Source organism: Megascapheus bottae, chromosome 11 (assembly GCF_031878675.1).
Source record: "Megascapheus bottae isolate mThoBot1 chromosome 11, mThoBot2.hap1, whole genome shotgun sequence".
NCBI classification, from domain to species: Eukaryota; Metazoa; Chordata; class Mammalia; order Rodentia; family Geomyidae; genus Megascapheus; species Megascapheus bottae.
In genome coordinates, this window is record NC_143519.1 from 46,321,266 (window position 1) to 46,336,430 (window position 15,165).

At 38.4% G+C, this 15,165-nt stretch overlaps 1 protein-coding gene across 5 annotated transcripts in view; it reads left to right on the forward strand.

Moving 5' to 3' along the window:
* Wdfy2 (WD repeat and FYVE domain containing 2) overlaps positions 1-15,165 on the forward strand; it is a 229,439-nt gene that overhangs the window by 142,577 nt on the left and 71,697 nt on the right. For 3 of the 5 annotated variants that reach the window (XM_090342201.1, XM_090342199.1, XM_090342202.1), the window contains exon 3: positions 11,787-11,882. The exons of 1 other annotated variant lie outside the window; for it this stretch is intronic. In XM_090342201.1, the coding sequence (XP_090198327.1) occupies positions 11,787-11,882 (96 nt within the window). Of the gene's footprint in view, positions 1-8,045; positions 8,216-11,786; positions 11,883-15,165 lie in introns of those variants that run through there. One more of the 5 variants, XM_090342203.1, reaches the window with a different exon arrangement.

Consider the following 15,165-nt stretch of genomic DNA (forward strand, 5'->3'; position numbering starts at 1 on the left):
AACATTGTGAAAATGACAATCTTGCCAAGGATTATCTACAAGTTCAACGCAATACCCATCAATATCCCAATGTCATTCTTTAAAGAAATAGAAGAGGCGATCCAAAATTTCATATGGAATAATAAAAGACCCCGAATAGCAAAAACAGTTCTTAGCAGAAAGAACAGCATAGGAGGAATTTCAATACCAAACTTTAGACTCTATTACAGAGCTATAATAATCAAAACAGCTTAGTACTTGCACAAGAACAGGCCTGAAGACCAATGGAATAGAACTGAGGACCCAGGTATTAAACCACAGACCTATGGCCACCTAATCTTTGAGAAGGGAGCGAAAAAACTAGAATGGAAGAAAGACAGCCTCTTCAACAAGTGGTGCTGGCAGAACTGGTTAAGCACCTGCAGAAAACTAAACTTGGATCCTTCTTTGTCACCCTGCACTAGAATCAACTCCAAATGGATCAAAGACCTGGAGGTAAAAGCTGACACGCTGAAAACTTTACAAGAAGGAATAGGAGATACACTAGGCCTCCTTGGCACAGGTCGAAACTTTCTTAATAAGGACCAAGAATCACAACAAATCAGAGAAAGGCTGGATAAGTGGGACTGCATTAAACTGCAGAGCTTTTGTACGGCAAAGGACATAGCTAGTAAATTAATTAGGAAGCCTACAAAATGGGAGGAGATCTTCACCAACCATACAACGGACAAAGGCCTCATATCTAAAATATATCAACAGCTCAAAAAAATTGAATCACTCCAAAACTAATATCCAAAGTAATAACCATCCCATTAAAAATGGGCCAAAGACTTAAAGAGAGTCTTCTCTGAAGAAGAAACAAAAATGGCCTATAGACACATGAAGAAATGCTCCACATCTCTGGTCATAAAAGAAATGCAAATCAAAACAACTCTAAGATTCCACATCACTCTAGTTAGAATGGCCAGGATGAAGAAAACTAATGCCACTTTCTAATGCTTCCTTTATTTTGTTGTGTGTTTGAGATACAAAAAAACTTTCTAGTCCCAATTTAATCATTAATTGGGCAATATCTAAGACTAAAGGGTAGGTAGCACCTCCATCTGGCATCTGCATACTTCTGGAAGAGAGCTGGGAGTATAACTGAGAAGTAGAATACATGCCTAGCACATGCAAAGCCGAGAGTTCAATCCCCAATACTGCAAACAAAATGATGGTTTAAAGACAGACCAGGCAGAAAAATCTGTGAGATTCTTAACTCCAATTAGGCACCCCCACACACACACAAAATCCCCAAACACAAAAGAAAACACCCCAGGAAGACAAGCTCAGGGACAGTACCCAAGCCCTGAGTTCAAGCCCCAGAACAAGCATTAAATATGTGTGTGTGTAAAAAAAATGGTAATAAAAATGATTTTGCCAGATTTTTGATTCATTTTTCTAATGATTGACCCTGAACCTTGAGAAATAAGACTCCATAATTATTTGTACATTTGTTTATACTGCTAAACATTATTCTAAGGAAGTATAATGGTTACTTTTTACTATTCAGAGGGTTATCTGTGCTCTAGCATTACCAGGATTACCTGGGAAATTAATAGAACTGTGCCATTGGGCTAGAGGCATGGTTCAAGTAGTAAAGCACCATCTGAGCAATCAAGCAAGCAAGTGTGTGGCCTTGAGTTCAAACCTAAGTATTGCCCCCAAAGTCCCAAGTAACCCTGCATATTGGTTCCACCTCAAAGCTAGTGAATCACTATGCATTTTAGTAAAAATCTGTAGACAATTTGAATATACATTAATGTTTGAGAATACTAGACATTGCTGACATGTTGACCTATATGTACATGCTTAAGTAAACATAGGTAAAGCTTCATGTAGATATAGTATTGATTTGTGAATATATAGATAGAAACATATGTATAAAATACTTATTTTGGGGGGGGCCAGTCCTGGGCTTGAGCTCAGGGCCTGAGCACTGTCCTTGGGCTTTCTTAAGGCTAGAGCTCTACCACTTACTTGAGCCTCAGCACCACTTCCAGCTTTTTTTTTATGTATGTGGTACCAAGGAATTGAACCCAGCTCTTCGTGCATGCTAGGCAAGTACTCTACCATTAGGCCAAACTCCCGGCCCCTAAAATATTTATATATTAGTCAATCAAACATTACTGTGTACCTATTACAATGGCCATTGATGTCGGTGTAAGTGATTTGCAGGTGAATAAGGTACATATGTTAAAGAGGATTTCTGTACTTTTTCATTGTTTGATGATTCTGCTGTTGTGTAGGGATCAAAGAAAAAAATAGCCCAGATATTTGCTTTTATGTTTCTAGAACTCTTATGCATTCTGATCTCACAGTAATGTATGCCTTTGAAAGAATTGAAGCTTTGTTTAACTTGAAATGCAGAATCTTATTGCACAAAGAAATAAACTATACTTTGGTCATTTAGAAAACCTGAAGTAGATTTGTGTTTCCAAAGGATTGTATTATAATCTTATCCTTTCTTTCTTTCTTTTTTTTTCCCCCGCCAGTCCTGGGCTTGAGCTCAGGGCCTCGGACTTTCTCAAGGCTAGAGCTCTACCACTTGAGTCTCATTTCTGGCTTTTTTTTTAAGTACATGGTACCAAGAAATTGAACCTGGGTCATTGTGCATGCTAGGCAAGCACTCTACCACTAGGCTAAACTCCAGGCCCTGAAAGTTATTTTAGAGAGATTACTCAATGTTGTTTTTATATTGTATTTTATTTTTTTATTTAAAGAATTTATTAACATTGATTTCTACATCATATTTCAAATTACATGTTTAACAAACAAGTATTCAAGAAAGGAGTCTCTATACAATCACTGGCACATTTTAGAACATAATTAAAATTAGGCTGAGAGTTTGTATGTCATATATACATATTAATCTATGTATTTATTTATTTTTTGCCTGTCTGGGGACTGGGACTAGGCCAAACTCCCAGCCCCCTCAATGTTATTTTTAAATAATAGTTATATTGTATTAATTAAAAAATAAGTTAAAGGGTCAGTGAATAAATCCAGAATATGTAGGCTAATAGTATAAGAAGCAGTCCACATAAGAAGAAATTATTTCAAAGGGTATCAATGTTTGTAAAGTTATGCACCTTCTATCTGGTGATTACAATATAACCCTTCTATTAATCACAATAAAAAATTTGGAAAAAAATATGAATAAAAGAAGAAATTATTTGACATTTTCATGTGACTTGTGCATTTTGGTCCTTAGAATCTCTGTTCAGTGCAGTATTTGGCATGCTCTGGGAAGGAGAGTAGATGATGAGTAGCTCTGAAACAGATTTGAAGTTCATTGAAGAAAAGCAGACAAGAGAATTGAAGGAAAATGAATAAATAGTGAAAGCTGTTTGATGAGGATGAGCCTGTGAGATAGAATACGATGAGGCTGAATGGCATGTAGTGGAGTGTCACACTGGAGTGGTAGATTAGAGACAGTGAAGAACAAAAACATCATGATAAAACATAAATGCTGCTTTGGAAGTGTCTCCACATGATTTTTTGTTTGTTTTGTTGGTTGTGGGGCTTGAATTCTGGGCCTGGATGATGTCCCTAAGCTCTTCAGCTTAAGGCTACCACCCTACCCCTTGAACCACAGTGCCACTTCTGGTTTTCTCTTCTTTTTTTTCCTTTTTTCTTTCTTTCTTTCTTCTTTTTTTTTTTAAACCAGTCCTAGGGCTTGAACTCAGGGCCCCAGCACTGGCCTTGGTATTCCTCAAGGCTAATGCTCTACCATTGAGCCACAACACTACTCCTGGCTTTTTCTGTGTATGTGATATCGAGGAATCGAACCCAGTTCTTTGTGTATGCTAAGCAAGCACTCTACCACTAGGCCATGCTTGCCCCCCACTTCTACTTTTCTGGTGCTTAATTGGAGATAAGAGTCTCAGGGTCTTTAATGCCCAGGCTGGCTTTGAAACGTGATCCTCAGATCTCAGCTTCCTGTTGCAACGATTACAGGCATGAGCCACTATTCCTGGCTTCCACATGATCTTTTTCAAGCTTCTTCCCCTGGAGAAGGGAAATCTGGAGAAATTGAACTTGCCTGACAAAGGCTATTTCCCCTGAGCCAAATCTGGTTTTCTTAGTATTTGGACCAGGAAATGTTAGTCTTAGCCTAGGCAGATCCATTAAATTGGAAACATAGAAACCCAAGAATTGTGAGGCATTTATGTGAAACAGTGAAAGCTAATTCATAGAAATGGAAAGGTGAAGTACAATGACAAGACCCTCAGACTCAGTTAATGCCTAGAGCTTTTCCTTATGATCCTCTTAATTCATCAAGAAGCCTGGCTGGGATAATTAACTTTGAGTTCAAGAGGTTTCTTCATTTCTTACTGGATGTGCCCTTTAGTGCTTGAAGTTGGTATCCCATAGTTGTAGTTTCAAGTATTTGAATTAAACTTGGCCCTGATTGTGTGCCTGCTATTTCCCATAACTTAGTTTCTCCTAAACTTCTGTGATCTTTAAAGAAGAACTGAGCCATGGATCAGTTGGTACTGTTATGCTGTTGGGCTGAATGTAGTCTGAGAAAATGAAGGCATGTGAAGAAGGAAAGCAGAAAGTAATATTTTATATTCTTTTAATTTTTTTTACATGGCTCATTCAAGAGATGTGTTTTTCCCATACCCACACAGTTTGATGTGGTTAAATATAGCAGGCATGTGAATATGTATATCTTCATGGTGTGCATAGTCAGTTGAGGAAGGCAGGCATTAAAGGGGTCTAAGCTGTGAGGGAATGATGGGGACATGGTCACAGCGATGTCCTAAAAAATACCATTTAAACCTTGCTCTCTAAGCTTGTGCTGGTGGTTCATACCTGGAATCTTAGCTACTCAGGAGGCTAAGATCTGAAGATTATGGTTTGAAGTTAGCTGGAGCAGGAAAGTTTGTGAGCTTTTTATGTCCAATTAACCACCAAAAAGCCAGAAGTGGAGCTGTGGCTCAACTGGTAGAGTGCCTGCCAGCCTTGAGCGACAAAGCTAAGGGATGGACAGTGTCCAGACCCCGAGTTCAAGCCTCAGTATTGGTCCACAGAAAACAAGCAAACAAATCCACCCCCCCCCCAACAGGTTTTGGTTTCAATTTTATTAGGGGAGAGTTGTTGGCTCTACCACTGAATTATATACCTAGGGTACTCTATGCAGAATTTAAGTTGATAGCTGACTTGTTCAATAGTTTAAACAAGAGCATTTCCTTATTCTGTATACTATCAAAAATTATGTTCTGTTGTTACACCCTTGTAATAGCTGCTAATTGCTTGTGATAAGATCAGCTTACAACTTACCCACCTGGGACCCTCTTGCCTGAGCTTGTAAAGCTAGAGAGGGGCCCTCCTCAGGGTACAAAGTTGAGATTTCAGTTGCTGCCATAAATATCATTATTTTTCCAGGTTTCTAATAGATACCATTTCAACCACCATATTTATATTATAGTATAGAAAATATTTGTGGAAAGCAGACATTCTTCTTTTCATGGCTGAGAGAGTTTAGGTTTACTTTACCTGCTAGGTGTGTCTCTCGTGGGCTCAGATAAAGGAGGGGTGGAAAGGAAATCTCAAGAACCAGCCAGAGTAGCTGGTGTGGTAGAGATTGTTCTTACTCTATTTGAGGATTAGGTGTCATGGCTGGGCCTTTAGTGCCAGCCTCTCCCCTGGGTATGGAGGACAGGTAAATCACCTTGGCTGCCAAAGATATAGTAAATAGGCGACTACAAGGGGCAGAAGCCTCAGGTGGCACATGTAGAATTGGAAACCTCTGTGGGTTCTGTTGTTGCCAGGCTAGGTAAGTAGAATTTACTTTGGCTCCTAGGTGTTTATGAATTTGCTCCTAAAGCAAAACAGATGACATTTTTTTCCAAGTTTCCCATAATACATGGACACATCACACATAGCAATACAGTGACTTGTTTTGTGCTCTTTCCAGCTCTCTGTCTTGGTGGCTTGGTGTGAAAGGCCTGGCCAAGTCCCCAAAGCTGCACTTTTTGCATAGTACAGCTAACCTGGTGTGCCCAGATAATGTTTAAAATCTAAGAATTTGAGTCTTTACTGTAGCAAATGGTTTTTGAACCATCTGCTTCTGAATTTTTACCCAAAGCCCAGCTGAAGATTCTTTGTGGCAGGTAGCATATATATTTTTCCTAAATGCTCAGTTTTTCTATTTTGTTATCACTCAACAGAAACTGATTTTATTAATTTGTCTTCATTTTATACTGATGGGTCCATCAAATGCTCTGCCATTTTATTTTTATTTATTTGTGTGTACCAGTACTAGGGCTTAAACTCAGGGCCTTGCACTCATGCTTAGCTTTTTCCTCAAGGCTGGTGTTTTACTAGGTGACCCACACCTTCACTTTTGACTTTTTGGTCATTAGTTGGAGATAATGTGTCTCACACACTTTTCTGTCTTAGCTAGCTTCAAATACGATTCTTAGATCTCACTTTTCTAAGTAGCTAGAATTAGAGGCATAAAGCCACCAGTGCCCAACTTGCCTATGGATGTATAGAAGTTAATGGAATGTACCATAATGTACACCATCCCTTGCCCCAAAAAAACCACTGGAGAACATTTCTTCAGATGTGAAGGCCAGGAATCTTTTGCTATGACCTGTCTTCCTGGCTTGTGTACTCTAGTCCTGTGTGGTCCAGAATGGTCCCCAAGCTCTGATCTTAGCTGAGCAGGGTGTGGGAAGCCACTTATTCTACTAGCTATACAAATATAGCTCTCTATGTGGATCACGAAGCAGAAGGGGTGTGAACAATAGCTCTGAGGGTCAGTACATTGTCTTCATGGGTGAAATGAATCAGAACTAACAAATTTCTTCACACATCCTTTATCTTAATTTCCTTTCAGTTTTTCTAGATATTTTCTTAAATTATAATGTTTTTGCTCCTTTCGATTATTTGACTTTGTTGTTGTTACTGCTTTTAAAGCTGTTTCAAACTCTTTGTGAAATGAGTAATAAATATCTCTTTAAGCTAAACAGAGATGAAGTTGGAACCTAATGAAGTCTATTGTTGACATTAAATCTACCCTCCACTCCTGTGTGTTGGTTTAGATTGGAGAGTGTTGTTTTCCAGTACTGGGGCTTGAACTAAGGACCTGGGTTCTGTGATGGATAACTGGAGATAAGAGTCTTACAACTTTCCTTGCGTGAGCCAGCTTTGAATTGCTATTCTCAAATCTCAACAAACTAAGTAGCTAAGATTACAGATTCAAGCCACAGGGCCCCATTTAGATTGGAGTATGTAGGTTAGAATTTGTGTCTGGAATGGAAAGTAAATTTGATTTTTATTTTTGTCCCCAATTTGCTGAACATCTTTTGGCAAATCCTTTCTTCACATTTGCTATGCTTCAGATCTAATAAATAAGTTGTCTTCTTTGTTTTCAAATTTGCAAAAATACTCTGGTTATTAGAAATATCAGTAAACATTTGAATAGCATTTTCAAGTTTTTTATGGTTTTTAATATATGCTATCATTCTTGATATTAATCCATTTAGTAGGAAAAATTGACTAATGGTTGTGAAGTTGTAGCTGAGTTAATATTTTTTCTTTGTTAAAACTACTAGGAGGGAAAAAAATGAGGGAGAGAGTGACACTGTTCAAAAAGACATTTACTTATTATCTGAATTATGTAACATTTTGCAAATGAGTTGCAAATATTAGTTTTTCCATTGGTGAAGGGAATTTTAGTTTTAGGCCATGGAGGTAGTTTCTTTGTTTATCCATGCTCATCTTCTAAGTTTATTGTAGTCTGGGGGGAAAGTTTATTTGGGCAGGTCAGTGGTGGAAAGGCATTTAAATTTCTGAATTGGCAGTTCTGCTTTTATAAGGTAGCATTACTTTGATGACTAAATAGCTTTAGCTCAATTGAGAAAGTTGTGTGGCATTCTGGGAGTATAGTTGTGAGAGGGCAGTACTCATCCTGTTGCTTTAATTTATACTGCAGTTCAAATAACTCTGGTTCTGATTTGTTGGTTTCCCTTTTTTTATAGGCTTTATTATGGAACCATACATTCAGATAATTTACAAGTATGAAATATAACATTGCTATTATTTGTATTTTAAAAATCAATCATGGAATATTAATTTCTGTATTTACTAAGAAAAGGTATCCAAGAAACTTCAGCTTTTAATGGAAATAAGGGAAAAATAAATTATCCCAGTGAAAGATAACAGACATTAACTAATTTGAGTAAGTACAACATTTATTTAATATATTTTTGTTTGATACTTGTTTGACAGAGCATTTTGAATTTACTGTAGTTAGGCTACTTTACTGTGACTTAAAAACTTGGATGGAGTCATGTTGGTAGTTCATACTTGTTATAGTCTCAGCATTTTGGTGACTGAGGTTGGAAATACCTGAAGTTCAAGACCAGCCTGGTCAATAGTAGAAGATCTTGTCTGGGAGAAAAAGTAATCACTTCTAAGTCATTGAAATTTTGCTGATGTTTCCGAAAACTAGATTTAAAAAATAATAGCAAGCAAAATGGCAGAGTGCAAACAATGTTTGATTTAAATGAAAAATGCTTTAGTGTGAGATAATGGAAGTCTTTAACCTAGGGGCACTTAATCAAACAAAACATAGGTTTAGTACTGCATATCTATTGTTATCCTAAGACAAGGCTAAATGAAACAGTATTCTTGAATCATCTGCTTTATGGGTGTTTATGGGCATCTATTAATCATTGGAGACTCTTACTGAAAGCCCTCTTATTTGGGTTTCTGACATTTAATTTTATTCCAATTCCTTTAATACCTCAAGTTTTATTCTCAGAAGCTCTGTTGTTTATTTAAAGTTCCAACCAGAACATCTCATCAGGAAGATTAGTAGCGTCTGCCAAGTATTACCTTTAACATTGTACAGCAGTCGGCATGATTGAAATCCAGGGCTTAACCTTCAGCGAAACTTGTGTTTATCTGGGCAAAGTTCAAACAGTCAACAAAGGACAGGAAATAAATTAGTCATAAATGAAAGAAATACAGGTATGAATAATAGATTAGGAAACTGCCCCTAAATAGAAGTATTTTAAGAATGTTTCTTCTCAGCTCCATTTTTTTTGTTTTTATTTTTAAAGCAATGGCAGTAGTCTGTTTAATAGCAATTGTAGGGTAACAGGATTAGAAATACAAATAGTCAACTTTTTTTTTAATCTGTTTTTGACTTGCTGAGGTTGATACTGGTCTCTTGAGTCACCTTTGTCTAGGGCCCATATCTCTTGAGCTTTTTTTCCCTCTTCAAATTACATGGTGATTATTATAACTACCCTTCTCTTGTTTTGATTTTCTGAAGTTAAAGATGAAGATCCACCTTAAATTTAAAAAAGATTTCAAGCCTGGGATTGTGGCTTAGTAGTAGAGTCCTTGCCTAGTACACATGAAACCCTGGATTCAATTCCTCAGTACCACATAATCAGAGAAAGCTGAAAGTGCTGCTGTGGCTCATGTGGTAGAGTGCTAACCTTGAGCAAAAGAAGCTCAGGGACAGTGCCCAGGCTCTCCCTGAGTTCAAGCCCCAGAATTGGCAAAAAAAAAAAATTACTAAAATATTCAAATATTCACAGAAGAGATTAAATTATAAATTTGAGGCTATGACAGGACAAGAGTTCAAAGTTCTGTTATTAATATAAGATTGGGCAGAGGAGGTATGTAGCTCAGTATTAGAGTGCTTGTCTAGCTTGTATGAGAACCTAGGCTACATTTCTAGTACAAAACAACTAGAAATAAACATTGCCAACATTAATATAACAATAAGAGGGCCCATTACCCATAGAGTTGCACAGATTTTTTTTTTTTTTTTTTTTTGCCAGTCCTGGGCTTGAGCTCAGGGCCTGAGCACTGTCCTTGGACTTTCTCAAGGCTAGAGCTCTACCACTTGAGCCTCAGCACCACTTCCGGCTTTTTTCTATGTATGTGGTACCAAGGAATCGAACCCGGGTCTTCATGCATGCCAGGCAAGCACTGTAACCACTAGGCCAAACTCCCGGCCCCCACAGAATTCTTTTCTATGTTATTTTTTGTATTTCATGACCTTGCCAGTATACTTTCTTTCATTCATCTGAGACAGAGAGAAGGTAGATGTCAGAAAGTATTTATTTATTTAGTTTTGTCTGTCCTGGGGCTTGAACTCAGGGGCTGAACTCGCTGTCCTTGGGCTTTCTCAAGGCTAGAACTCTACCACTTGAACCATAGCATCATTTTTGGCCTTTTCTGTATATATGATACTGAGGAATTGATCCTAGGTCTGTGTTTATGCTAGGCAAGCACTCACTAGGCCAAACTCCTGGCCCCAGAAAGTATTTAAAAAACAAAACAAAACAAAAAACCAACAAAGAATTCTGTATTATTTTCTCAAGAACCTTGTGATTTTTCATACTACTCTCCCCCCACTCCCCACATATACTTTTGGTACATTTTAATTAAAAACTTGGGAATATAGAATGTTGGGAGGTAACATCAGTACCGATGAATGGCAAGGCATTGAATTAGGGTAAGGGCAGTCTCAAGCCAATTCCATATAACATGAAATATGTAGGAGGCTTGAACAAATGGGAGTCACCCCACAACGTTTATGTAATTATTCTTTCTTATAGAAAACAGCTAAAGGGCTATAGGAATGGGGGGAATAAGTATTTCTCCAAGGTTCCTCTATGCTAGGTTTATTTTATTTAGAGCTTACAGTTCCGTTTTGAAGGAGGACTTCAGCAGAAGAATATTGAACTGTGAGTGGATAGTTGTGGCCAGCCACTTCAGTATTTAAAGAAAGCAGTTTGGGGTAGGAGAACAGAATAGAGTAGTTGCACAGACAGTTCATTGCTAATCTGTCCAGTCAGCCATGAACAAGACTAATTATGTTTTTTTCTTTTTTTTCCCTTTCCTTTCCTTCCCCTCCCCCACCCATACTGAGGCTTGAACTCAGAGCCTGGGAGCCTCTTTATGCTTAAGTCTAGTGCTCTACCACTTGAGCCACTACCTGGTTTTTCTGAGTAGTTTATTAAAGATGAGAGTCACAGGGGTTTTTCTGCTTGGTGTGGCTTCAAACCTTGATCCTCAGATCTCAGCCTCCTAATTTTCTAGGATTACAGGTACGAGTCATCATCAGCACTCAGTCCAATAATTTTTTGCCTTTTAAATTAATGGTTTCATAGCATTTCATAGCATTTACAGCAGATTCTTATTTGCAAAGTATCACATTTTTGAAACCCAGATGCATCTTTTATTTGTCTCTCTCTATTCTAACTGCTAGAAGGTTATGTTTACTGTTTGGTAACTATTATCTTTAATGTGGTCGATTATCTTTCCCCTTTTCCTTTCTTTTGATATTTACTTAGCCTGGCTAAGAATATTTTCCATTTTTTTGTTTTATTTTGTTTGCTAGTCCTGGGATTTCTACTCAGTGCCTAAGCACTGACCTTGGGCTTTCCTTGTGCTTTCTCAAGGCTAGCGTTCTGCCACTTGAGCCACAGCACCACTTCTGGCTTTTTCTATGTAGTTGATACACTGAGGCATCAAACCCCAGGTCTTTGTGCATGCTAGGCAAGCACTCTACTACTAGGTCAAATTCCTGGCCCAAAATATTTGCCATTTTGTGTCAGTCACAAAACTTGACTTTTAGAGGTAGCTTTCCCAATACTTTTTGGGAAGTTGATATAAGAAAGCTCTCCAGTAATCGGAATTTATAATCCCAAAGAAAATTTTTACAGTAGCAACAACTGTGGACTTAAATTCTTTCTGATGTATTCTGACTTCCCTATCCCTGCTAGGGCCTGTGGTAAGCAGCCCAAGGTCTGTTCTGGTTGGAGTATATCACACTGGGAAATCATTTGAAGAGCATTATATGGCTTACCTGTTAAATGCTTGTAAGTATATACACACACATGCACACACACAAACTTTGCTTAATGTTTTCCAATAAACACAGGTCTACCTGGTGTTCTCTCTTAGAAGAGTGTCTCTGTCTGTCTCTGTCTCTGTCTCCTTCCCTCCCTCCCTCCCTCCCTTCCTCCCTCCCTCCCTCCCTCCCTCCCTCCCTCTCTCTCTCTCTCTCTCTCTCTCTCTCTCTCTCTCTCTCTCTCTCTCTCTCTCTCTCTCTCTCTGTTACACACACACACACACACACACACACACACACATACACATACACTTTGCTTGATATTTTCCAATAAACAAGGGTTTATCTGGTGTTCTGTCTTTGAAGAGTGATTATGCTTTTGTGGGTACCTGGGAGCTACTGCTTTCCAGCTCTGGTTTACCCTTAACCCAGATACCTTGAGTTCAGGCAAATGTGCTCAGCAGTAGAAATTGTATTAAAATTTCTTTTAAGTTTCTGTATAAGAAAGATCCTTTCCTTTTTCAATTTCAGGAATGTTTCTTCCTCTATATAAAAAGATTTGTACCAGGGTAAAATTGAGTTATACAACTCCCATATGTAGTTGGTGTCACAATTTGTCAATTTCTTAATGGCAATGAAGGTATCTTCTGTATCATTATATCACATTTTCAGAACATAGTAAACAATCTAATATCCTTAGTATATATATATAGTAAATAGAGAAAGAATTGAAAAAAGAATAGCAATGTACATTTTACATTTAAAAGTAATATATGCAGGGGCGGGAGTTTGACTTAGAGGTAGAGTGCTTGCCTAGCATGCACGAAGACCTGGGTTCAATTCCTTGGTACCATATACATATAAAAAACAAGCTGGAAGTGGTGCTGAAACTCAAGTGGTAGAGCTCTAGCCTTGAGAAAATCCAAGGACAGTGCTCAGGCCCTGAGCTCAAGCCCAGGACTGCCCCCCCCCCAAAAAAAAGTAACATATGCAGTGATATAAAATTTTTTTCAACCATGTTCACAGGTCAGTGGTATTTCTAGCCATAGAAAAATCATATAGGAACTTAAAAAAAATTTTTTTTGCCAGTCCTGGGGCTTGTACTCAGGGCCTCGGCAGTGTCCTTGGACACATTTTGCTCAAGGTTAGCTCTCTGCCACTTGAGCCACAGCACCACTTCTGGCTTTTTCTGTGTATTTGGTACTGAGGAATCGAATCCAGGGCTTTGTGCATGCTAGTTGAGCACTCTACCACTAGGCTACACTCCTGGCCCCATACTTTTTGTGAGTGATTTTTTTTTTGTTTGTTTTTTGGCCAATTCTTGGCTTGGGCTCAGGGCCTGAGCACTGTCCTTGGACTTTCTCAAGGCTAGAGCTCTACCACTTGAGCCTCAGCACCACTTCTGGCTTCTTCTATGTATGTGGTACTGAGAAGTCAAACCCGGGTCTTTGTGCATGCTAGGCAAGCACTCTACCACTAGGCCAAACTCCTGCCTACCCATAATTTTTTAAAGCTGATTTTGGGGCACAGTGCCTGTGTTGTCCTTGAGCTTCTTTCCTCAAGGCTAGTACTCTACCACTTGAGCCAGCCACAATTCGTCTTTCAGCTTCCCCTCCACCCCCGTGGTTTTTCTTCCTAATACAGTCCTCAGATCTCCTGAGTGCCTAGAACTATAGGCAAGAATCACTAGCACCCAGCCCAGAGAAAATACTTTTAATGACCATATAGGATGTAAAATAATAAAGTTGTTTTTGGCTAGTTTGTAGCTTATTGCAGCTACAACCAAGTTTTTGCTTTGTCTAAGCATACTCATACTAAGCTTAGAAGCTTATACTTTTTATAGTAAATGTGTTTCACAGAATTGTGTTAATGATTTTTTTTTCAGTAAACAATGCAATCATTAGATTTTTATTCTGCATACATAGATTATGAGAGTTGACATCTCAGTATTTGTGTAGACATTTTGCCAAAATGGTTTATAGATCAGATTGAATCCTTTTGAGTAGTGTATTAGGTATCATTTGGTGGCTGTTTTAGCAGTGTGATTTAAGAATCTGGTTTTATTTTGTGGCTAAACTTCAGTGGAGTAAGTTTCGAGAGAATACTCTGTTTTGTTTGTTTTCTGTGTTTTGGATATGTTATGATTGAGATTAGAAATTATGCAGTTAAGCAGATCTTTTTGATGTTGGTTTGCTTCTACAGGTCCTTTTATAGAGAATGAAAAAAACGTTACTGAGTGATCTGTTTATGAGAAGGCTTTATCAGTAGAACTTGAAATTCTTTTGTAATTTCAAGATAATCTAAGATGGGACTGAATGTTTCAGTTATGTCTTTGAACCTTTTCCATTTTCCCACCTAGATGACCTTGGGTGAGACATTTGAATAAAAAAAGTAGGAATAAAAATACTGATGCTGATTATAATTATGCTGATGAATTAATTTATAATCTATGGATGGGGGAGGCATTTAGTAATTATCCTGGCTCTTTAGAAGAACTTCTTCAATGTTGAGTAAATTGTCAAGAGTGTAATATCCCAGCCAATTTGGGGGGATGTGAACCCTCAACAATAGTCACCTGCACTCAGAACTGAGCTAGAAGTCATTTTAATAGCAGTATTGTGGCTGCTCTCCATTTTCAGGCTGATAGAGAACAGCCCTGAGCTTCAGTGGAGCTGAGCCTTTAAAGGTAGACAACACATGCAGGTGATCATAACTACATACAGGTGGCTGTCACCATACGACGTCACCTTATAATGTCCATAATCAATAACCAAAAGGATGGAACCACATGCAGGTGGTCTAGCAGGTTAAGATTTTTTTTTTTTTTTGGGTGGGTCATGGGGCTTGAACTCTGCCTGGGCGTTGTCCCTGAGCTCTTCAGCTCATGGCTACTGCCCTACCCTTGAGCCGAGCCCCACTTCCCTTTTTCTAGAGGTTAATTGGAGTCTCAGGTTCTTTTCTGCCTGGGGCTGACTTTGAACCTTGTTTCTCAGATGTCAGCCTCCTGAGTAGCTAGGATTGCAGGCATGAGCCACCATGCCTGGCTTAAGAATTTTTTTACAAAAATAAAAGCAGAATTTGGCAGCTAAGCTTGCCAGGTTATTACAAGAAGATGCCAATTTTTTAGGAACAAATGTAGCCGGAAGAGGCAGGGACCTGGAGGCTAATTGCTTAGTAAGTAATTGTGGACTACAGGAAGCTTGTCAGCATATGACTTAATTTATACAGGCATTCAAGTCAGTCTTGTGATACAAAGAGTCCCAGTCCAGAACTAGGTGTACTGACTCACTCAAATATTTTTCTTATAGTAC